The sequence below is a fragment of the Fistularia commersonii genome, chromosome 21 (assembly GCF_037954325.1).
Source record: "Fistularia commersonii isolate RoL2024-O1a breed Wild chromosome 21, RoL_Fcom_v1.0, whole genome shotgun sequence".
Classification (NCBI taxonomy): Eukaryota; Metazoa; Chordata; class Actinopteri; order Syngnathiformes; family Fistulariidae; genus Fistularia; species Fistularia commersonii.
Genome location: NC_141304.1, coordinates 3,540,507 through 3,566,420, shown reverse-complemented (window position 1 = coordinate 3,566,420; position 25,914 = coordinate 3,540,507). Strand labels below are relative to the sequence as shown.

The following is a 25,914-nucleotide window of genomic DNA, read 5'->3' as shown; positions in this document are numbered from 1 at the left end:
CTGAGAGGTGTTCAAGAAGTCCACATTGCATGGGAAATTAGATAGCATTGACCGATTTACACACACGCTCACACACCCAATGCGCTAATGAGGCCATCGGGAGCAGCTCAGGGTCAGATGTCCACACAGGGCACTTCAGCATGCAGACAGGAGGTTTCGCACCGCCAACCCTCTGATTGGATAGATGCCTGTGCTCCCAGTGGAGCCCAGGCTACGACTATTAGTGATGGAATCCGGGGTTATGAGCCTATGTGCAGTCCCTTTCACCTCTCAGTTCCCCATTATCTCCATATGATCCATTATCTCCTCATTGTTTCCAAGTCCAGAAATCTATGTCTCACCTCTCCTTGCAAGTTCCTGAGTCTCCCATGACTCCTATCGTTCCCAGGTTCAGAAATCGACGTCTCACCTTTCTTTGCAAGTTCCTGTGACTCCAGAAACTTCTTTGTAAATAAACACCTTACCTCCTCAAAGTGTTATTGCATTTGGGTCAAAATGGCCAGAGTGTCCTGTCAACACTCTGTTTTTTGCAACCGTGACAGTTAAAAAAACTAAACTTGTGACCCTTTGTCACAGTGTGAATTTATAATAAAGTAGTCTGAAAGTGACATGCCAAGTAAATTGTTCATTCATTCCTTGTTGTCCCCCATTACCCACCATTCCCAAAGACCCTTGTCTTTCTCTTCATTTATGCAACTTAAGATTATATACATTTTTTTTAGGTTTCTTTTTCTTAAAACTTATTATCTGGTTTAATTGCCTGCTATAGGGTGCCATATTTTTACTGCTCATCCTGCTTTCAGGGTGACTGAAATGCTCGAGCCCATCCCACCTGTGATTGGCTGAGAGGCAGGGTTCACATATCACAGGGATACATAAAGGAGATACAACCATTCACCCTCTCATCCATGAACTACTGAGAGTAAGTTAAAGATGGGAGATCTTATTTATAGTTATTGTAAGGAAAGGTTTGGTGTCCTTGAGAAAAGGGAGAAACCAGAGGGTGAGGTTGTCTGATCCAGGTGTCATCAAGATATAGAGTTATCCAGGAGAGAAGACAATTTAAGAGGGGATGGAGGAAAGCTACAGAGGATAAGAAGGAAGGCATCGATTGTTTGCACGATTGGCAGTGCTAAGAAGAAGAGGGAACTTTGGGAAAAGGAAAGCGCAAGCTAGCATAGCATTTTATAAAGTTTGATAAGTTTTTGTTTGGTAAGGAATTGAATGGGAGTCTTGTGGTGCAGAAGGTTGAGAAGTATTAGATTGCAAAGGTTAGATTGCATTGCTTCAATAGTGGGCCCATGGGAACATGCTTGTGGTGTATCATTAGCGCTATGGTGTAGATGTTTTTTGCACCGAGCATGCGCACACACAGCACAGAGCAGGAAATAGGAAGTTCAGTGAACAAACTTTCAAGAAACACCCTGAAAAATTATTTAACAGGGGTGATAAGAAAGGCGGTGAGAGACAGAGATAATGAGACAAATGAAAATCACCCCGAAAGCAAAGAGGAGGAAATATGACAACGTGTATGTAGCACTTGGCTTCACTGTGACTATGGTGGGAGACAAGGAAAGACCAGTGTGTTTACTGTGTCTAAAAATGTTGTCAGCAAACAGCATGATGCATCACTTAAAGACATTACACCCCTATTACACTGAAAAGGTGCTTGAGTATATTTCAACGAAAACATGCCGAATATTGCCAACAATCATCCCGCTTTGTGAAAGCCACTTCAGTAAACCAGTGAGCACTGTTATGTTTAAGTTATTTAGCATTAACTTTGTTGCAAGTTGATCTATATTTCTTTATTATTTCTTTAATGGTTATAAGATACAATGTTATGCAGAGGTGAAAATATATCAATTGTATAGACAAATGATGCAATTTATAGTTGCGGTGGAGAGTGGGGGGCATTAAATGTTTTCTTCTTCCTGGGGGGTAACAGAAAATAATTAGGAAGCACTGGGTTAGAAAGATAGCATCCCCCCTGTAGCCTATCGGTCTACTTACATGTTGAAAGGAAGGTTTTCTTTAGCGTTGTGGCGCAGAGGCTCTCTAGTTACCGAGAAAATAAAAGACTAATTGATACTTTGGTGGAAAAGGCTGGAATTCCCGGCTTCTTCAGGTGGTTAGAGCACACTAGCATGATTTGACTGCACCTCCCTCTGATTAGAACCTACTTGGATGATATGATGACTTTGCCTCCACCCGTACCATATTTGAGCAGGCTGTTAAATTGTTATCTGCAGTGGGCTAGGATGAAAGTTAAACCAAGCAAATCTAGGAGTATTTCAATCATTAAAAGGAAGGTAGTAGATAAGAAGTTCGTGGAGAGTCTGGGTTGATGGTTTGACATAAGTCTCAGTGATAAGTGACAATTAGAGGAGTTGGGCCAGGAAATCATTCAAGGCATTTTGAGCATAGATGAGTCAGGATTCCTGGGAGAGCTAAAGTTGTGGTATTGAAGTTTGAGTAGTTGGCTTTGAGTGGTGCTGTTGACAGTGGGATGGTAGAAAAGCAAGACAGGATAATTAATAGAAAACCATTGTGGAACAAAGCACCAGTAGCAGAGAAGAGGAAAATCGCAGTTAGATCAATATATGAATACATTATTGGTCCCCAAGGGGAAAATTGCTTTTTGTAAAAAGCAGCTCTTGCTCACAGAGTCAAGTGAAGAAGAAACAAAATAGAACTGTGTATAAAAATAAAGAATAAAATAGCAAAGAATTTCAATAAAAAAACAGTCAAGATCAGAATAGATAAATGAAATAAAGTTAAAGGTATGTAAAAATATGTAGAACATATATGCATGTGTATTTACATGTATATGATTACATGCAGTATTTATGTGTATACATCAGGATTATTGTACAGGAAACTGTCATTGCACAGAGGACAACAGAACTATTGCGCATATGGAGAAATATTACACATGATAACCCCACCGACAGCCAGCTGGCACTGAGTGTCTGACACTCAGAATCAGGAATTAAACAGTCTGATGGCTGCCTGCAGGAATGATTTCCTATGCCACTCGGTGGAGTTTCATGGTGGAATCAGTCTGATGCTGAAAGAACTTCTGCACCTGACCAGCACGGAGTGGATTCGTCGCACTGTCCAAGATGACCTTCACCTCATGAAGCATTGTCCTATCTGATACCACCCTCAGAGAATCCAGCTCCACCATAACGTCACTAAGGCAGTGTTACAGGTAAACTTAACTTCATCCTGTGGCTCAACAACTGTATCCCTCTACAGTTGCCACAATTCTGCACATCACCCTAATTCTTAAAAATGGGTACCATCACACTTCGTCTCCATTCTTCAGGCATCTTCTCACTCTTTAAGATCCAGTTGAATAATCTAGTCAGAAACTCTACCGCTGCCTCTCTTAGACACTTCCACATCTCCACAGGTATATCATCTGGATCAACTGCCTTTCCACTCTTGTGGTCTACAATAGTCATGTCTTCTACCCTTCCCTCTCTTTGATTTTCCTCATTCATCAACTCTTCCCATCTTCCCATCACTCCTCTAACATCTGTCAATATATTTCCCTCTCCAACCTTAATCACCTGGACCTGCTGTACATCCTTTCCATCTCTATCTCTCTGTTTCTCCAACCTGTATAGATCATTCTCTCCCTCCTGACTGTCCAACCGAGCATACAAGTCATCGTATGCCCTTGCTTTTGCCTTTGCCACCCCTACCTTTACTTTGTGCTGCATCTCCTTGTACTCCCATCTGTTCTCTCCTGTCCCCTCAGTGTCCCACTTTTTCTTTCTCTTCCTGTATGTACCATGATAGTACAACTTAAAGCCTGCTCCCAAGCTTCAAGCATTATTACTTTTCCACCGGGTCTCGTGGACACACAGTATATCCACCTTCCTTCTCTGCATTTTGTCAACCAACTCTACCTTTTCCTATCATAGTCTCAATATTCAAAGTCCCTACTCTCATTCCTAGTCTCTTGCCTTTCCTCTTCTCTCTCTGCTTCCAAACACGTCTTCCTCCTCTCCCTCTACAACCCACAGTAGCCCCATTTACCATGGCACCCTGTAGGTCATCGGTACCAATGGTGATTGTTGTTAACCCAGGCCTTGACCAATCCGGTATGAGATTATTAGGTTTGATTCACATTTTTAGTTTTGACAAAAGTTTTGCGCCAGATGCCCTTCCTTACGCGACTATCTGCATTTATCCGGCCTTGGGATTGGCTCAGGGAGACACTGGCCTGTGCCCCCCCGAGGCCAGCTCAGTGAGACACTGGCCCGTGCCGCCCTGAGGCAGCATTATTACTGACATTTCCTACAGCCAAGGTATTATGGAGAGGTGATTTTAATACAGTGTTGGATGACTTCATGGACAGATGGCCTCCAAAAAACAAAGTCATGAATGAATTAAATAACATCCATAGTAAAATGGACCTCATTGATATCTGGAGATATAAAAACCCAAACAAAAACATATATTCCTGGTCAAACAAGGATGGATCACAGCAATCTTGGTTAGACTTCTGGTTAATCTCCTCAGTTAATCTCCTTGAAAACAGAGTGGAATCAGTTCTAATAGAGCCTGTGGTGCTTACAGACCACTGAGCTGTTATGATTAAGGTCAATTTGGCTTCATTCAAATGTAGCTCCAATAGAGATTATTACAGATTAAATAAAACACAATTACAAAATAAACAATTTAAAAAAGAAATCCAAAATATCATTGATACTGTCAGGATCTCCTCTTGGCAGCAAACAAAATAATGAGAAAATTTACATCCTTCTAACCTGGAATGGGAAGATTTGACAGCAAGATGCATTGAAGAAATTGGGGGTAATGTATATGCCCGGTCGCAGCAGAAGACAAAAGAATTTGACTTTTTTTCACTAGCACTGGACGAGAGCACGGCTGTGCAGCTGCTAATTTTTATTCGTGGAGTTAGCGCACTTCGAAAATGTGCGAGGATCTGGCAGCCCTCCAAAGTCTCAAAGGGACTACGACGGGGGGGGAATATTTTTGGCAAAGTATGCCAAACCATGGAAGAGTTGAACCTGGACTGGTCAAAGCTTGTTAGCCTCACAAATGACGGAGCTCCTAGTATGGTGGGTGCGTCTCGCAGTCTAATTGGGCTGAATCGGGCTGGTCTGATCGCAATGAACATATATTGGTAAGCTTACTTTTCTGACTTGAATGGGCCATTCTGAGTACAAACAAATATAATCATAATGAAATCTACAGGGAAAAATCCATTCTACAACCATACTGGTAGTGAAATGTGTTGTGTTGGTACCAGTTCGGTTTCATAGCCTGCTTGCTTTCTGCTTTTCACAGTGAATTTGATATGAGAGAGCTGCAAACTGTTGTGTCTACAAGAAAGTTAATGTTCCTTGGTCTTTTTTCTGTGAAAAACTTGAAATGGGTTATTTGGTTATTATTTACTTAAAAAATAGTGTTATTTATTTAATAAATAATGTTATTTATTTTCTGATTTTTTTTTCCTGTCAAGATCCCAGAAAGGGTTCATTTTTGGATATGTGTGGCTTTCTGGAAAACAATAAATGTTTGCTTTTAGACACCTCTGCCATCATCACACTTTTTGTTACAAACTGGCCCAGCACCCCAGTTTGGGGACCCCTGGTGTAGAGGATGGGGCTGAAGACACATCCCTGAGGAGTGCCTGTTTTCATGACGGCTGAGGTCCTATTATCTACCCTGACAGACTGGGGTCTGCCAGTCACAGAGGGTTGGGTGCAGGCCAAGGGTGGACATTTTGTTGGTTTGTAGGGTATGATGGTGTTGAATGTAGGAATCTTTGTTTTCTAGGTGGGGTAGGGAATAGTGGAATGTTGCAGCTACGGTGTCTGAGGTGGACCTGTTGGGCCATTATGCAAATTGCAGGGGTCTAGAGTTTCTGGGATGCTGTTCTGAATGCTGGCCAACACCCCTCTCGAAGCACTTCATGATGATCAGAGTGAGTGCTACTGGCCTGTAGTCATTTAGGCAGGTGGGTGGGCTGGCTGACATTACATTACATTACAGTCATTTGGCAGACGCTTTTATCCAAAGCGACTTACATTGACTTACATGGAGAACATCAGACAGCTCATTCACACAAGCTCTGAGGGCCCGCCCTGGGATGGAAGCCAGACTATTTTCTCTGGCTGCCAATAGTTGATTCTTCTTAGCGCTCAGCATACCTGGTTTGATGATACTGTTGAGAGAGGGGGAGGGCAAGTTCCCATCGTGTGAGTGACTCACATCTGTGTTGTGGTTGGGGTTCTTGAAGCGGGCGTAGGAGATGTTGAGATTGAAATAGGGTGTTTGTGGATCCAGAGTTTCTCTGGACCCTGGATTCTCTGGACCCACGTGATTTCTCTGGTTATGGTGTTTAACTGTTTCAGTCTCTGTCTGCACAGAAGGAGAGAGATGTGCTCTGACTGTCCAAAGTAGGGGTGAGGTGCAGGCCTGTACCCGTCATGGACATTGCTGTGCATGTGGTCCAGAGTGTTCTTGACCCGGGTGGGAATGTCCATGTGTAGGTGATACGTGGGATGCACAGGCTGCAGCGGTAGAAGTCATCAACTGTGATGAGAACGGCATCAGGGTGCGCTATCTGCAGCGCACTGATGATGTAATGGAGCTTGCCCAGCGCTGCTGTGGAGTTAGCCTGCAGAGGAATGTAAACAGCAGCTAAAATCACGCCAGTGAATTCCCTCGGCATAGGGACGGCATTTAAGTGGCAAAATCTTGGCGAACAGTGCTTGCTCACAGCCCGCATGTCTCCACACCACACATTGTTCACGATCATACACAAACCTCCCCTTTTAACCTTATTGGAGGCTGCGGTGTACAGAGGGTCTGCAGCTGAACGGTGGATTCCAGGACTTTGTCCGATAGCCAGGTCTCAGTGAAGATCGTACCACTCCTTGATTTCCGGTTAGGTTGTGCTTCTGGTCTTCAGGTCGTCCAGTTTGTTCTCCAGGGACTGCACGTTAGCTTGCAAGAGTCTAGGTAGCAGTGGGCGTCTCGCTTATCTGGAGTCGGGTCATGGGGGCAGCAGCCAAAGCAGTAAGGCCAAGACCCCCACTCCCCCGCCACATGGTCCGGCTCCTCTAGGGGGACCCTGAGGTGATCCCAAGCCAGCTTGAAGACATAGTCTCTCCGGCGTGTCCTGGGTCTTCCCTGGACATGCCCGGAATACCTCCCCTGGAGAGCGTCTAGGAAGCATCCTGACCAGATGTCCAAGCCACCTCATCTGACTCCTCTCTATGCGGTGGAGCAGCGTCTCTACTCCGAACTCCTCCCAAATTTCTCGCACTACCTCTAAGGTGGTCTCTTGACCTCTTGACCATAGGTGAAGGTGGGTAAATGGTGGGTACAATGGTGAGACCATCGGGGAATATAGGTAAAACACAGATTGACCAGGAAATTGAGAGCTTTGCCTTTTGGCTCAGCTCCTTCATCACCATGATAAACCAGTATAGAGTCTGCATCGCCACAGACCCGCACCAGTCCTTCCCTCACTTGTGAAAAAGACCACAAGATATTTTGTACTGCTACACTTGGGCCAAAACTTCTTCCCTGACCCAGATTGGGCATTCCAGCCATTTCCGACTGAGTACCATGGTCTCAGATTTGGAGGTTCTGATCCTCATCCTACCTGCTTCACACTCGGCTGCGAACCGCTCCAGTGAAAGATGGAGATCATGGCCTGATGAAGCCGAGAGAACCACATCATCTGCAAATAGCAGAGACTCAATCCTGCGGCCACCACACCGTTTCCCCTTGACACCTTGGCTGTGCCTAGAAATTCTGTAAAAGTTATCAACAGAATCGGTGACAAAGGGCAGCCCCAGCGGAGTCTAACTCTCACTGGAAACAGGTCCAACTTACAACAATGCGGACCAAGCTCTGGCACAATCATACAGGGATTGAACAGCCCACACAGCAGGGTTCGGTGTCCCATACTCCCCGAGCACCCCCCACGGGAATTCCCACAGGACACAGTCAAATGCCTTCTCCAGGCCCAAAAAACGCATGTAGACTGGTCGGGGCAAACTCCCATGCTCCCTCGAGGACCCTACCAAGGGTATAAAGCTGGTCTGCTGTTCCATGACCGGGACAAAAACCACACTGCTCCTCCTGTATCCAAGGTTCAACGACCCGGTGGACCCTCTTCTCCAGCACTGCTGAATAGACCTTTCTTGGAAGACTGAGGATTGTGATCCCCCTGTAGTCGGACCACACACTCCAATCCCCTTTTTAAAAAAGGGGATCACAACCTGTCCTTCCTGACCTGCGGCACTGTCTCAACACACCTGTAATCACACTGTGGCCTAAGGTGTGTTGGTGCCAAGTGGACACCTTTATGCCTGAACATTGTGTTCATTAAGAACAATCTATGACGAGCACAGAAGTCCAATAACAAACCACCACTCAGCTTCAGATCGGGGGGGCCATTCCTTCCGATCATGCTCTTCTAAGTCTCACTGTCGTTGTCAACATGAGCATTGAAGTCTCCCAGTCTAACCAGGGATTCGCCAGTAGGAGCGCTTTATAGCAGCACCTCTGGCGACCCCAAGAAGGGTGGGTATATTAAACTGTTTTTGGGTGCATAGCCACAAACAACAGTCAGAACCCGTCCCTCCACCTGAAGGCTACCCTCTGATCCACCGGGTTGAAACCCAACGTGCAGGCACCAAGAAGGGGGTCAATCAATATGCCCACACCCGCTCAGTGCCTCTCACCGGGGGTACCTCCAGAATAAAAAAGAGTCAGCCCCTCCATATCTGGTATATCTAATATATCTAGTCGGACTCTCTGACTCGCGCATCTCTGGCTCTTTCCCCACCAGGGAGGTGACATTCCATGTTCCAAGAGCCAGCTTCTATAGCCGAGGATCAGACCGCCAAGATCCCCCGCTCTGGCTACCGCCTGGCTCACACTCCACCAAGCCCCCTTGGCCTTTCCTGTGGGTGGTGAGCCCAGGGGAAGAGGGGCCCATGTTGTTTTCTTCAGGCTGTGCCAGGCCGAGCCCCATGGGTAAAGATCCGGCCAGTAGGCGCTCGCTGCCGAGCCCCATCCCCAGGCCTGGCTCCAGGGGGTGCCCCAGTGACCCGCGTCCGGGCAGGGAAAAACTGGGTCCAATGATTTTCTTCTTCATAGGGTTATTTTGATCTGCACTTTGTCTGGTCCATCATCTGGGACCTGTTTGCCTTGGCTGACCCTTCCAGGGGCATAAATTCCCCAACACATATATATAGTATTTATATATACCCTGCTCACAAAAATTAAAGGAGCACTTTAAAGAAACACATTAGATACATCAGATCTCAATATGAAGTTGGATATCTATACAAATAATGACAGGGCAGTGTCTTAGGAACAAAAGGATGCCAAGTCTTTTAATGGAAATAAAAGTTTTCAGCCTACAGAGGGCTCAATTGTGTAGACACCATAAAATCAAAGTTAAATGAAGATGTGGCAGGCTAGTCCATTTTTTGCAAAACTTTCAAAAATTTCTGCAACTCAAAATGCTTTTCAGTATCTTGTGTGGCCCCCACGAGCTTGTATGCATGCTTGGCAACGTCGCAGCATGCTCCTAATGAGATGACGGATGGTGTCTTGTGGCATTTCTTCCCAGATCTGTGTGAGGGCATCCCTGAGCTGTTGTACAGTCTGAGGAGCAACCTGGCGGCGCCTAATGGACCGAAACATAATGTCTCAGAGATGTTCTATTGGGTTTAATTCAGGGGATCGTGAAGGCTATTCAATTGTTTCAATTCCTTCATCCTCCAGGTACTGCCTGCATACTCTTGCCACGTGAGGCCGGGCATTGTCGTGCATTAGGAGGAAACCAGGACCTACTGCACCAGCGTAGGGTCTGACAATGGGTTCAAGGATTTCATCTCGGTACCTTATGGCAGTCAGAGCACCATTTCCTAGGCAGCAGAGGTCCGTGCATCCCTCCATGGATATGCCTCCCCAGACCATCACTGACCCACCACCAAACCTGTCATGTTGAACAACGTTGCAGGCAGCATAACGTTCTCCTTGTCTTCTCCAGACTCTTTCACGTCTATCACAGGTGCTCAGGGTGAACCTGCTCTCATCTGTGAAAAGTACAGGGCGCCAGTGGTGGACTTTAATTGTGGTGTTCTTGAGCAAATGCTAGTCGAGCTCCACGGTGCTGGGCAGTGAGCACAGGGCCCACTACAGGACGTCGGGCCCTCAGGCCACCTTCATGAAGTCCGTTCCTGACTGTTTGGGTAGACACATTCACACCAGTGGCCCTCTGGAGGTCATTCTGTAGGGCACGAGCAGTGCTCAGCCTGTTCCGCCTTGCACAAAGGAGCAGGTATCGGTCCTGCTGAGGGGTTGAGGACCTTCTACGGCCCCTGTCCAGCTCTCCGAGAATAACCACCAGTCTCCTGAAATCTCCTCCATGTTCTGGAGATTGTGCTGGGAGACACATTAAACCTTCTTGCTGCAGCACGTGTGGATGTGCCATCCTGGAGAAGTTGGACAACCTGTGCAACTTCTGTAGGGTTAAGGACTCGCCTCATACTGCCAGTAGAGATAATTACGCAAGCCAAAATCAGCACGAGTGGAAAACCAGCCAAAAAAGATCAAGAGGGAGAAACTTGAAATTACCTCCACATGTAAAACCAGTCCTGTTTTGAGGGTTTTCTAATTGTTGCCACAGAAGTGCACCTGTTGTTAATTCCATGAACACCAATACAGCTGAAATTGATTCACGAGGCCCTCAGCTGCTTAACCAACCAGAAAATTATCAGACAGTTTTAATTCAATTCATGCCAGGCCCAATAAAAAAAGTGTTCCTTTAATTTTTGTGAGCAGTGTATATATATATACATACATATATATACCATATAAATGTAGCGAGTCACAAATGTTGGCGTTTATGTTGATGCTTTTTTTCTGTGTGATTTTGGGGTTGCTGGGAATAATGTGAGTGTGGTTTGGGGTGCAATAAATTTTGGGGGGCTTTAGGTGGAATTGAGCGGGAACAGACAGTTGTAATGCAGTCTTGTGTGGCGTGGCTGTGACCAACGGCACCTATTACTCATTAAAAGGTCATTTACCGCCACCTGGGTGGTGTTTCCCTGACTAAAAACATTAGTATATACAGTGTGTATATAGTGTTACCCCTGGCTAAGCATATTTGCTGCGTATATATTTTGTTATATTTGTAAATACAATGTTAGTGCAGCCTCTTGATAACCCCAATGACATGCTTCAGATTGTTCTTGGCTGTGGTAGGTAGTTGGTGATTGTATATCGTTTGCTAACTTGTTAGCTCGCTGGCAGCTGGTTTGTATTATTGCTTGTTAGCGTCTTTATAATATGAATTGGGCTTCTAGATCTAGCTGACCTTGGATTTTGTCACTAGGGATAGTAACATCATGTCCTGTCTATTAATGAATCCACTTCTAAACAAAGTATGGTCTCCAATGAACCTCCTGCAAGTTTTTGGGACTATAGGAGGAACCCCACTGAAACACAGGGAGAACTTGGAGACTCCACACAGAAAGGCCCCCTGTGGAAATCCAACTGGGGACCTTCTAGCTGTGAGCACTAACTATGCAAAAAATCATTCATGTTTAACACACCCCCCCTCCACCACATAATGAAAAAATGACCTTTTCTATCGTGTGAGCATCGTCTTCTTATTTCCTATTGTGAAGATTGAGATGTTCTCGGTTGATTTCTGTTGAGTCTACTTAGCGCTTTCCACTGTTTGAATAAAGTTTATTTAAAAGAAGTGACTTATCATTCCGTCTTACCTCTGGGGTGCCCCTGGTTGTAAGCCCCCCCACTCAGAGTCAAGTAGTTATCAAAAGGAATCCTACATCTTTTCTAGTGAGTTTCAGTGAAAAAAAGGACACAACAAACATAAAATTATTCTGTAAAAGGTTTTCTCTTCAATACTTATGATCACATTTTAAGGCGCTAAATCAAATGTCAGAATGATGATTGGTGGAGCTGCATGGTTAGAAAGATCAGACTCTGTAGCTCCAATGGAACACAAGCACTCCAGCAAAAGAGACCTAAAGCTGATGAATGTGTAAATAAGCCACTGCATGTCACCTGTACTCATTTATATATATACTAGAACTCTTACCAACCTCCTGACCAGGAGTTAACAGCCATGTCCAAGACCATCAGATGCCCCTGACTGTGCATTTCTCTTGCACTTCATATCCGACACAGCCAGTACAGTGTTAAATATTTACTTAAATGTTTACATCCAACCAGCACTTTCAGCATCTGCACATTCTGTACTGGCCTTATTATTATCATTATTTATTGTTCTACTTTTGCTAACTTACCTATTTCTCTTCTAGCACCCCATCAAACTATCTGGCCTCACTGTCGCAAAGTATTTAATTGTCCAGGGAAACATGTTTCCTCGCTGTGTGCGTGACAATAAACACTTAGAATCCTTTGATTCCTCAAGGCAACAGAAAAAACATGCTAATAATCGGTGAATTAATTCAATCAAGTGTCTCATTGGTTTGACAGGATGTCCAGGTTTCATTTTGTTTCTCCTCGCCGGTCAAACGTCTGCTTGAAGCGGGTCTTCAAATATGTTAGCGACAAACTCTTGGAAACGTTTAGCATACTGCTCTGGATGGACAATTGAGATGTCTGCCCCCGGCTGCAAAACACACGCACACACACACACAATGTTTACACCATGCAGACATTGAAGTGAAATGATTTGTCATTGTGGCGCTGATTCTTCACCCCGTGTTTGACAGCCTTGGTGGTGTGGGCAGCTTTCTTCTTGGCGTCGTACTGGGTTAGCACGTCGATGAGGCCCATGAAATACACCTCTCTCTGGGGTGAACCTGCATGGGAGAGGCAGTGATTATTTAAAGTTGGTGAAACTCGTTAGTGTTGGTTAGTTCCTCTGCTCCAGAAAACTACTTTGAAATTGTCGTTAGACCTGAAGAGGCTTCAAATAGAGGTGTTTGTTGAACCTTTAATGTCCACACTCACCAACAGAACTCTGGATGGCATATACATCCACGTAAGGGTCGAACTCCCCGGGACCCATGGGTTTGAAGGAGTTCATGTATCCGGCGATGCCCTCGGATGAGGTGGCGCTGGGAGCTGGAAGCACCGGGCTCTCATCCTCCTCTTTCTCCTCGCAGGGTGACTCCATCTCCTCCTCCTCCCTCTCAGCCCGCTCCACATCATGGATCCCCAGCAATAGGCTGTAGTCCAAGATCCGCAGGCCAACCAGGAACTGCACACAGCAGACACATGCCCACTCGTCACCTTGAAGACACAGCAGTGTGTACGTCACTCAGCCTCCTTACCTGGGTGTCTCTCTGGAGCTTCTCCATGATCCGCTGCTTCTCCTCACCACAAATGTAGACTTTTTGCATGTTGTTTCTGTCCACGTCTTTATAAATGTACAAATCCTTCACCTGAAAATACAAAGCATCCATAGCCTCTAGATATATAGAGATAGTAGTTTCTCATTTATTGTAAAGATTATGATCCAGGACCATGATAAACAAAAATCCGTTAAGTAGCGACCATATTTTTATGTTAGTATTTATCCATCCATCCATCTTCTCCCGCTTATCTGGTGTCGGGTCACGGGGGCAGCAGCCAGAGCAGTGAGGCCTCTCTCTCCCCTGCCACATGGTCCAGCGCCTCTGGGGGGACCCTGAGGTGTTCCCAGGCCAGCCTCCAGCATGTCCTGGGTCTTTGCCGCGGTCTCCTCCCAGATGTACATGCCTGGAATACCTACCCCGGGAGGTGTCCAGGAGACATCCCGACCAGATTCCCAAGCCACCTCATCTGACTCCTCTCTATGCAGAGGAGTTCCTCCCGGATGACTCACCCTATCTCTAAGGGAGAGTCCAGCCAGCCTGCGGAGGAAACTCAATTTCGACTGGGAAATTGAAAGCTTCATCTTTTGGCTCAGCTCCTTCTTCACCATAACAGACTGGTACAGAGTCCACATTGCTGCAGATGCTGCACCAACCTACCTGTCGGATAGGGTTAGCGGCACCCTGCTCCAACTGTACACACTGTTGACAGAGCACTGCTTCCCCATCCTGAGCCACCGGATGGTGGACCAGAATCTCCTCGACCCCCACCGGAAGTCGTTCTCCATGGTCTCCCCGAACTCCTTCCACGCCCGAGTTTTTGCCTGGGCAACCAGTGAAGCCGCATGCCACTTGGCTTACCGGTACCTGTCAGCTGCCTACGGAGCCCCACAGGCCAAAAATTCCAAGTAGGACTCCTTCCGTTTGACGGCATCCTCACTGCCAGAGTTAACCAGTGTGTTTGAGGTTTGCCGCCCCGACAAGCACTGACCACCTTCCGACCGCAGAGCAGGTCTGCCGCCTCAACGATGGAAGCACGGAACAAGGTCCATTCAGACTCAATGTCTCCCGCCGTACTCGGGGTGTGGTTGTAGTTCTGCCGGAGGCGGGAGTTGAAACTCCATCTGACAGGGGACTCCGCCAGATGTTCCCTGATGGTGATCTATTGACAGCTCTGCTCCTCTCTTCACCCAAATATCCAGGACATGTGGCTTCAAGTCCGACGATACGACCACAAGGTCAATCAAAGAACTGTGGCCTCAGGTGTGTTGGTGCCAAGTGCACATATGGACACCTTTAAGGCTGAAAACACCTTGAGATCAGGGGGGCCATTCCTCCCAATCATGCTCTTCCGAGTCATTGCCCACATGAGCGTTGAAGTGACAAGGAAGTCCCCGGTAGGAGTGCTCTCTAGCAGCACCTCGAGGGACCCCAAGAAGGGTGGGTAAACTAAACTGTTGTTGGGTGCATAGCCACAAACAACAGTCAGAACCCATTCCTCCACCTGAAGGCAGAGGGAGGCTACCCTCTCGTCCACTAGATTGAACCCCAACGTGAAGGTGCCAAGATGGGGGTCAATCAATATGCCCACACCTGCCCGGCGCCTCTCACCAGGGGCAACTCCAGAATAAAGAAAAAGAGTCCAGCGCCTCTTGAGAGGCCTGGTTCCAGACCCCACGCCGTGGGTCAAGGTGAGTCTGAATATATCTAGTCGGAATCTCTCAGCCTGGCGCACCAGCTCGGGCTCCTTGCCCACCAGGGAGGTGACATTCCATGTCCCAAGAGCCAGCTCCTGTAGCCGAGGATCAGACCGCCAAGCTCCCCTGCTCCGGCTACCACCTGGCTCACACTGCACCCAACCCCCTTGGCCTTTCTGTGGGTGGTGAGCCCAGGGAAAGAGGGACCCATGTCGTTCCTTCAGGCTGTGCCCGGTCGAGCCCCATGGTAAAGACCCAGCCACAAGGCACTCACCCCTGAGCCCCATCCCTCGGCCTGGCTCCAGGGCTGGCCCAAGTGACCCGCATCCGGGCAAGGGAAAACTGGGTCCGATGATTTTCTTCTTCATGGGCGTCTTCTAAGCCACACTTTTTTTCTTCCACTACTCTTATACTGTCAGGATCTCCTCTCGGCAGCCGAGAGGAGACATGACTAGGCTCAATTCGTAATCTGCGCCAGCTGCAGCAGCGGCCGCTAATTAAGAGCCCTATAAAGGGCAGCGGCACGCTCTGCCTGGCGCCGGGGGATTGTCCCTGACCACTGTGGATCCCTACCACGACCAGACCCCTACCCTACCCTGCCACGACCGAACCCCTACCCTGCCTTGACCCCGTTCGAGATCCTGCCTTGACCCTGTCCGAGATCCAGCCCTGACCCGGTCCGAGATCCTGCCGTCACCCCGCCCAGGGCCCGTCCTGCCTTCACCCCCCCCGGGGCCCGTCCTGTTGAGACCTAGCCCTGTGCGACTCTGTCCCGGGGCCAGGGAATCACCCTACCAGCCTGTCTACCCAAATAAAGCGCTTTAACCCTGATTCCTACCTCAAGGTGTGGTTCCCTGCCCGAGTCCGCCCCCGCGCCCCGTTACATATACACAGACTACAGTAGCAAAGCTTCTCTACTGCTTTGACATGTCAAGAAGTTTCACTTTTTTCTACAATGGTTAGCATCTTCCTCTGCCATTTAGGTTTAGTGCCAGATAACTTGAAAGCCGCAGAACATTTGGGCATCATAGTAAGGGTGGGAATAATTGGGTAACATGCTGAATGCACGCTATGCGCAGGAGATGCAGAGAGTGAGGCTGTGGTTGCTGAGCAAATCAGAGCCCAAGACACAGAACAACATACTATGGTTGGTCTTCGCCCGAGAGTTTTAAAATAATCAAAATAAGAAATATGAAAAAATACATTTAGACCTCAAAAGCTGGGGTATAGAAAAAAATGTGGAATCCACGATACAGTGAGGCCATGAAAGGTGAACCACAATTTGGTGAGGAACTACTGTATATATATATTAACACCGAGATATTAGACAGAAGGACCTACAGTCTCTCCTAAAGTTATCCAGAGAGGTGTGGACAGTGTTTGACCCGGGAATCTCTGTTGCTTCCTCCATTCACATTTGTTTCAGTGCATGAGAGGCAACAAACACCTGAGCAGTAGTTAAGGGTTCCAGAGCTAATTTTTTCCAGGAACCGCAGCCCAGGCAAACCAGCAGCAACTATCAGCTCTGTCAGGTGCTTCATCAGATTTCATCAGATAACTTATAAGAGCGGAGGTAGGAGCATGCAGGTAGACTACATCTTGTATAGACGAGGTAACCTGAAAGAGATCAGTGACTGTAAAGTAGTTGTAGGTGACAGTGTAGCCAGACAGCATGGGATGGTGGTTTGTAGGATGACTCTGGTGACAAGGAAGATGAAGAGGACAAAGGCAGAGCAGAGGACAAAGTGGTGGAAGCTGAAAAGGGAAGAGTGTTGCATGGTTTTCAGGGAGGAGTTGAGAAGGGTCTGGGTGGTCAGGGTGAGCTTCCTGATAATTGGACAACTACAGCTATTGTTATCAGGGAGACAGGTAGAAGAGTACTCCACCGACTCACTCACTTCTCTCCAATAACTACAGCAGATCTCACCAAAATACTCACCACCATGAAACCATCCACCTCCCCCCTGGATCCCATGCCTTCAAATCTTGTCATAGCCTGCCTCACCCCCCTTGCCCCACTCATCACCGATACCATTAACGCCTCCCTCACCTCTGGAACAGTCCCCACATCACTTAAGCTTGCTGCCATCACCCCTCTCCTTAAAAAACCTGGCCTCGACCCCGACGACCCCAACAACTTCCGACCCATCTCCAACCTCACATTCCTCTCAAAAGCACTGGAAAGAGCTGTCACAGCACAATTAAATCAACACCTCTTCACACATGACCTGTATTAAACTTTCCAATCCGGCTTCAGAAACCAACACACCACTGAAACAGCTCTCATCAAAGTAACAAATGACCTCCTTCTCTCCTCTGACTCCGGATCCCTCACCATCCTCCTCCTCCTTGATCTCAGCGCTGCCTTCGATACAGTCAACCATCAAATCCTCCTCAACCGTCTGGAATCATTAGGCATCACCGACACCGCCCTCTCCTGGTTCCACTCTTACCTCTCCGGCAGATCTCACTACATCAACATAAACAACCATACATCTTCCACCACCCCCGTCTGACACGGAGTTCCACAAGGTTCAGTTCTTGGCCCCGTACTTTTCACCCTCTACATACTGCCACTTGGACACATCATCCGCCGCCATGGACTCCATTTTCACTGCTATGCTGATGACACTCAGCTCTACATAAACACCAAAACAATCACTCCCAAAATCCTTTCCTCCCTCACCAACTGCATCACAGACATAAAAACCTGGATGAGCCAAAATTTCCTCAAACTCAACAGCAACAAAACAGAAATTATCATATTCGGCCCAAAATCCTTGCTCAATTCCTGTCACAATCTCGCACTCTCCATTGATGGTCACTCTGTTACCCCCTCCCCCCTGGTAAGAAATCTTGGAATCTACATGGACCCTGCACTCTCTTTTAGGCCACGCATAAACCACATCACCAAAACATCTTTTTTCCACCTCCGAAACATAGCACGCCTCCGACCCACTCTTTCACCCTCTGCTGCTGAAACACTCATCCATGCATTTATCACCTCCAGACTCGACTACTGCAATAGTATCCTATATGGCCTCCCCTCTAATGACCTTCAAAAACTGCAATACGTCCAAAACTCTGCTGCCCGACTACTTACCCGCTCCCCTTCCAGAGAACACATCACCCCCATCCTTCGTCAACTTCACTGGCTGCCCATCAAACAACGCATCCACTTCAAGATCCTCCTCACCACCTACAAAGCCCTCAACAACCTCGCCCCCCCATATCTCACCGACCTTCTACGTCGCCACTCTCCAGCGCGTCGTCTTCGCTCCTCGGATGAAAACCTCCTAACTCCAATCTGTAAGTCCAAGTACCGCACCCTGGGAGACAGAGCCTTCGCCATCGCCGCCCCCACCCTCTGGAACTCCCTCCCCCCAGCCATCCGAGTCAAACTCATTTTCTTCCTTCAAAAACAACCTCAAGACCCACCTCTTCCAAACCACCTTCAACACCTACAGCTCTTCCCATTAACAATGTTTATGTTCTATGTTTTTTCTGTCGTCAACTTGTAAAGCGTCTTTGTGTACCGTGAAGAGCGCTATACAAATCGTATGTATTATTATTATTATTATTACTTGGTGTGTCATCTGGAGGGAAAGGATTTCAGGTACTTAGGGTCAACAGTCCAGAGCAACAGAGAGTGTGGAAAAGAGGTGAAGAGACGGGTCCAAGCAGGTTGGAATGGGTGGAGAAAAGTGTCAGGGGTATTATGTGATAGAAGACTATCGGCCAGAATAAAAGGAAAGGTGTACAAGACAGTTGTGAGACCAGCGATGATGTATGGACTAGAAACTGTTTCAATTACCAAAAGACAGCAGGGAGAACTAGAGGTTGCAGAGATGAAGATGTTGAGGTTCTCTTTGGGAGTGACCAGGATGGATAGGATCAGGAATGAGTCTATCAGAGGAACAGCACATGTTTTGGAGAGAAGGTCAGAGAAGCCAGACTGAGATGGTTGGTCATGTACAGAGGAGGGATAGTGAATATATTGATAGACGGATGCTGGAATTGGAGCTGCCAGGCAAGAGGTCTCGAGGAAGACCAAAGAGAAGATTTATGGACGTAGTGAGAGAGGATATGAAGGCAGCTGGTGTGAGAGAGGAGGATACAGAGAATAGGGATAGATGGAGAAAGTTGACTCGCTGTGGCGACCCCTGACGGGAAAAGCCGAAAGAAGAAGAAGAAGAAGATGCTTCATCAGATTTAATGCAATACATTAGGATATTGAATATGCAGCATGATATCAAATGCAGAACATTGTGAATGACATCTCATGTATAACACAAGCAAACCTACAAAGGTCAGCACCATTGTGAGGTTCCCTGCTGAGGTGCATGGAGACAATTGTTTGGCCAAAATTGCATGGTGACCATTGCATGGTGAACATTGCATGGTGACCATTGCATGGTGAACACTGCATTGTGACCATTACATGGTAACCATTGCATTGTGAATGTTGCATGGGGACCATTAAATGATGACCATTGGATAGCGAACATTGCATGGTAACCATTGAATGGGGAACATTGCATGGTGACCTTTACATAGTGAACATTGCATGGTGAACACTGCACGGTGAACATTACATGGTGACCATCACGTGGTAACCACTGCATTGTGGACATTGCATGGTGACCATTACATGGTAGCCATCACATGGTGACAATTGCATGGCAAACCCTGCATGGTGACCATTACATGGTAACCATTGCATGGTGAACACAACATGGTGGCCATGACATGGTAACAATGCCTTGGTAACTATTGCATGGTGAACATTGCACGTAGACCATTGCATGGTAACCACTGAATGGTGAACATTACATGGTAACCACTAAATGGTGAACATTGCATGCTAACCATCACATGGTGATCATTGCATGGAAAACCCTGCATGGTGACCATCACATGGTGACCATTGCAAGGTGAACATTGCATGGTGACCATTACATGGTAACCACTGCATTGTAAACGATGCATTGTGATCATTACGTTGTAACCATTGCATGGTGAACGTTGCATGGTGACCATTGCATGACAAACATTGTGAAATAGAGTCACAAACATGCACCTGAAAGCTAAAACAAGCAATGCACTGCAACACTCTGCAATTAAACTGATGAATCTCTGGATCTAATCAATTGACCTACTATCATGATCGAAGCCTCTGGTCAAGACAGGCGGCTCACCTTGAGGTCGTACTTCCTGTGCACATTCATTCTGTGGCTGAACATGTTCCTCATCACCAGCAGGTAGGTGTCCTCGCTTTCCACTGTGACTCTGTACATCGCCAGGAACTGAGGCAGCAGTGTGCTGCCGTGACAGGTGACCACGTGCTGAGAGACAGGGGATAACTTAGAAGTCAGACATGAAGTGTTGAGCATGGGGTCAGGAGGCAATGCTCACGGCCAAATGAGACCATGTAAGACCAAGACAGAAAGCAGTGAGCTTCTGGGAAAGAAGCAAACTCAGGAGATGAGAGGATTCCGTCCAGTCATTTGTCGCCGGTATAGTTTATGCTTGAAGAGTCCATGTGGACAACGAGGTTAGGAAAATTACACCTGCCTGAGGCCCATCTTTCTGATCCACCTGCTCAAAGACGAAGCTTCTTCACATGTTCCTCATAAATGACATGGCTTTGTTTCAGGTATTAGATGAGATTTCACACTCAGGGGTGTGTGGATGTTTTAGTGTTGAGTAGTCCTTATTGACCAGCATGGGGCAACAAACAGCCCTTGGAGGAACAGGTGAGACTTCATACGCAGGGAGTATAATTATATTCAGCAAATAAATATATATATATATATATATATATATATATATATACATACAGTGGCCCCTTAAGATACAAATCATTTTATAGCACGAAACTAGAAAATCTAAATTCACCAAGCGAGCGCAATGCCGCCCGTCTTCTGAATTGGTGCTGCTTGCTGCTCTCACCTTGAGGAACGCCTTGCATCCTCCAACATCCCTCAGCCACTTCATCCAGGTAGTTCGTACAGCACACATATTGTGCTCCTATCCCCTGTGGGGCATAATTTTGTATAGTTGTGCTTCTTTTGTGTATTTTTTTGATAATCATCATGGGCTCAAAGAAAGCAAGTGGTAAGGCAAGTGGTGAACCCAGAGAGAAGATGCTTTCTATGGAAATTAAACACGAAATAATAGCAAATCACGCACATAGTGTACGTGTAACTGAAATTGCACGTGAATATAATCTCAACGCATCCACAATATGTACCATCCTAAAGCAAAAGGAATTCATAAAGGCTATGAAGCCTTCCAGGGGCATTACTATTATAACATATATATAGTTAAGTTAGGGCGGCACGGTGGAGCAGTGGTTAGCGCTTCGGCCTCACAGCATCAAGGACCCTGGTCCGATTCCGACGGGGAGACTTTTCTGTGTGGAGTTTGCATGTTCTTCCCGTGTTGTTCCCCATGTTCTTCCAAAAACATGCAGGTTAGTTGGAAAAAATTGGGAAAATTGCCCCATATGATTGAGTGAGTGAATGAATGGTTGATTGTCTATATATGTGGTCCTGTGATTTACTGGCGATCAGCCCAGGGTGAACCCCACCTCTTGCTGATGACAGCTGGGATAGGCTCCAGCATTCCCCGTGACCCTGAGTGCAGGATAAGTGGAAGAAGATGGACTGAGGGATGTTAAGTTAATTTTAATTTGATAATCATAAGTGTATTATAATGTCAAGTTCATCTTAGGTGTACCCTGTACGTTTTTCACTCAGTGTCTATGTTTGTAGCCTCTCTCGCACCCTCGTAACCACTCACTGCCATCTGCAGTCATCTGTGTCTGAGGTAAAGATTCATATTACAACACCATAAGTTTACAAAAACCATGATTTCTCTTTTTACTGTCCTTTACATTGTTAATATCCTTCTTTTTCAGGGTTTTTGGATATAAATATCCTAATTTTGTGAGTTTTGGGGGGGGTGGAAGATATTCCTTTTTTTTTTCAGTTATTTAAAATGGGGAAAATTAGAAAAAAAATCAACATACAAACCCACTTCTGGAAAGAATTATATTCATATCTCAAGGGACCACTGTATGTCCTTAACATCTATGTCATTATAATATGGAATCATGTATGAGGAATGGAGAAGAACAGCTTTTAAAGAAAGAATTACGTGCAAACATCAATGATAAATCAACTGAACTGTTCATAGATCCATGAATGTCTGTTGGTCTTTCATTATCAACCCTCAGGGCATTGGGTCACATTGACTTCGCCAATACTCGTACAGATCCTTTTTCTACTCTCACACCTCGTTACCAGCATCTGCAGAGGAAACATTCCAGGTACCACTTGCTGTTCCTCAACCAAGAAGAACTTCCCTGCAGACTCCTCATCCATAAGCTAGAGCAGCTTTATGGCTCTGACTTACAAAGCTCCAACCAAGGAAAAGCTACATGTGTCTGGGGCTTTGGACACCTGATGCCCTTCGGAGCCAACGGTTTCAGAACCACAACCTTTGGCTTCACTTCCACAGGCTTTTGGTTGGAAATCAGATAAAGTCCACACCTGACTGTGATCTAACAAACACTCCGAACAATCCAGCGTAGGATATTAAAGGCGGCACACAAAAAATAAAAGGTTATTTCTAGCAAAATAAAATAAATCCAACCTTTTTTGAGCCATGGCGCATATGTTACATAAGAGAAATCACACAGCACGTCACCAAATAAATATATAAAAACGCTTTTAATGAAACAGAATGAAACTGTAGTCTTGGGCTGTTTCTTTAACAGCTCCAGGGACGAAAATCTCTTCTATGATGACTTTGCAGCGTGTATTATTAATGTCTCTGCCACAATATGTAGCTGATTGGATTTAGCGATGAGTTCGGTACCCTTTCAGAGCTTTCTCAATCGTCTTGGTGGTTTTCTTCAGCAGCGCTGCCTGTTTCTTAGTCTGTTTACGCAGATGAATAAAATAGTCTTATCTTGAAGAGAAGGGTGTTTAGTTTGAAGATGGTGTTTAAGTTTACTTGGCACAGTTGGATAGCTTTTCCCTGCACACCAGGCATAACGGTGTCGGCTCGGTTGGTTCCCCAGTAAAAGTTAATCCAAATGTAATATAACTTTCATTGTATTGTCTTGAGCTCACCTCTTTTACTTTCTTCGACCACTACTCATACTTGGGCCTTCATCTGGGTCAGAATGCTCTTCAGGACTAAAAGGTCCTGATTGAATGCTTTTTCTTTTAAAATATTTATCCGTCGCGTATCACCGTTGTTGTCTCACTCAAAGCATCTCTAATTACTTTGCTGTGTGAGCAGCAGCATGTGGATACACAAGTTAATTCACTACCAGTGGCCATCAAGTGGAAGAGTATTTGATTGTTCTGCCTCTTCCTATGTGCTGTCAACATAGATAGACGTACAAAGACACATTATTAGCATTGAATAAATAATTCGTGGACCAATCAGGTGAAAGTGGGTATTTTTACATGGCACACCTGACGATCTTTTTACATGGCACACTAATGTGCCGTGGCACAGTGGTTAGGAAACACTGACATAAAGGAAGGATGGAAGTCCATAATCTGAATTGAAACTGTGTTTGTTTTTTTTTTTGTTTTCCCTGACATTTCTGGTCAGTAACATGGATTGTAATGTACTGGCTGTGATTTTAAAACCAATGCCTTCATAGATCCACTTGCTTCAGAAAAGATTCTTTAATTGTGATGAAACCGATGTTCTCACATCTGTTCCTCCATCAGGAGTTCATTACCTGGTGATACTCCGAGAGAATGTTGTGCATGTCCTCCACCTCATCGCTGGAGATTTCTTTCACCACCAAGGTGCGGTCGTAAGACATGAACAGCGGCCCAAATTCTGCTTTGATAAGGGGGCTGTGGGCCAGCGACACCTGTGGAAGAGCACCGCACTTTGCTTAACAACAGGACCATGCTACAGACAAAGTTTACCGTTGAGAAACTATCGCCCTGCGTTCATTCAGCATTAAAATAACTAGACGTCAAATATATAGTGCTGAAAAAGAAGGGTATCAATAATGTAAAGGCCATCAAAAAGAAAAATCATGGTTATTGTAAACTTGTTTTCTTTGGCCCCATGTTGATTATTAAAAAAATACACAAAATAAGCACAAAGATAAAACAAGAGATAGGAACAAGGGATGTTGGAAGCTGTGAGGGCATTCTTCAAGGTGAGCGCAGCGAGCAGTGCCAATTCAGAAGATGTGGCACCGTCATGAAGTGTATTTGAATAGCTGGAGCTCACTTGGCGCATAAATTTTGAATTTTGATTTTCTCGCTCTGGTATTGGTATTATCAAATTTTTTCTGTATTTCAAGAATAGAATTAGCTCAAATCGCGCTTAATTCATATATAAAGTGATTCATATCTTAATGGGGTATTGTACATCTAACTGGGTTTTTCCTAATAATTATTCACTATGAATACATTTTACTGAGAACATTTCAACTATCATCTACACCACCTATCCTGCACTCAGGGTCTGAGTGCAGAGCCTAACGTTGAGACACATACGGAGACATTACAACCAATCACAATCTCATTCACACAATCTCCTGAAGAGCATCCTGCATGTTTTTGGACTGTGTGAGGAACCCAGAGAACCCAGAGGAAGCTCACATAGGGAGAACATAAAGACGCCACTCGATCTGTGGTGCGGTTTGGTACCTGGTAGTCATGGTCGTCGATGCCGAAGCGTTCCCGTAGATTCCTGAAGACCTGCGGACAGTACTCCTTGAACTTGAACTGGCCTGGGAGGTTCTCCCTGAGGAACAACAGTACTCATAAGTGGACCTTGACCCATGGGCTGAACTTCCTCTTCATGTGCAGGTCATGTGACCAGAATGTTAACGAGATAAATTGAGACATGTTGCAGCTACCAACATCTACCAGATCATTTCGGGAGCTCAAGACAGCATCTCATGTTCTCTCCTCCTGCATCACCTGGTTCAGCCCATTTCTTCTACTCACTGTGAAGTCATCACCATCATGGTCAACTGGTGTTTTACACATCAAGCAGACCTGGTTGCAGCACATCTTCTTGTTGTTCCTGAGCCTTTGCAGCAGCTGCATTCCAGGCTGGATTAAGGGATTAACAAAGGTTTTCCACACTGTGTACGCTCAGCGACAACCCTGCTGAGGAATGTTACTGCCTCGAACAGCTAAGCGCTGTACTACCTCCTCAGGGAGGTGTTGATATTGATGTTTTGTTAGTGTCAGTAAAAGTTACGTGACATAAAAACTCTTTTCACAGCCTTTTCAGCTTGTTTACTTTGTGAGTGAGTGAGTGAGTGAGTGAGTGAGTGAGTGAGTGAGTGAGTGAGTGAGTGAGTGAGTGAGTGAGTGAGAGTTTGTGTTTACTTGTTGAAGAGGTGGTTACAGACTTTGGTCTTGGTGCTGGCCCTGAAGTCGTCCGGAAGCAGCATGACTGGCACTGGCACCTGGCTCAGGTCACTGATCTGACACACACACACTGTTAGAAATGTTTACTCAAACAGAACCTGCTCACAGACACACACATGCACCCACCGAGTGATTGACACCCCACATCAGGACGCTGCGCACCGGGTCGCTGGCGCGGAGAAGCTCCACCTTCTGCTGCACGAAAGTCTTCTTCTTGGTCTTGCAGCGAGTGGCCGCGGGCCTGGGGGGGTAGTCGGGGGCCCCGGTGGAAGACATCACGCTGCGGCCGTGGGTTTCCGCTCGGAGACGTCCGGCAGTCTGGCCGCCGCGGGCTTTGCTCCGTGGCGACTCACCCATCACCCACAAGGGGGCGCTACTGAGCTGATCTGCGTCAGAAATGGATGAGCGTGCGGGCGG

At 46.2% G+C, this 25,914-nt stretch overlaps 1 protein-coding gene across 3 annotated transcripts; it reads right to left on the bottom strand.

The window, feature by feature from the left end:
- Positions 1–11,941: 11,941 nt before the first annotated feature.
- On the bottom strand, positions 11,942–25,840 carry LOC147222093 (phosphatidylinositol 5-phosphate 4-kinase type-2 gamma-like). 3 transcript variants are annotated; one of them, XM_086168665.1, is made up of 9 exons: positions 25,624–25,840; positions 25,456–25,553; positions 24,763–24,859; positions 23,832–23,969; positions 20,263–20,409; positions 13,347–13,457; positions 13,024–13,273; positions 12,769–12,872; positions 11,942–12,679 (listed from the first exon to the last, which is right to left on the bottom strand). In XM_086168665.1, exons 1-9 carry the CDS (start codon positions 25,771–25,773, stop codon positions 12,578–12,580), a joined length of 1,197 nt encoding a protein of 398 aa, XP_086024791.1. In that variant the 5' UTR covers positions 25,774–25,840; the 3' UTR covers positions 11,942–12,577. The 3 variants fall into 3 exon arrangements, with proteins under 3 accessions (XP_086024791.1, XP_086024792.1, XP_086024793.1); XM_086168666.1 differs by having other exon boundaries at positions 25,456–25,548; positions 25,624–25,755; XM_086168667.1 differs by having other exon boundaries at positions 25,456–25,548; positions 25,660–25,684.
- Between the last annotated feature and the right edge of the window lie 74 nt (positions 25,841–25,914).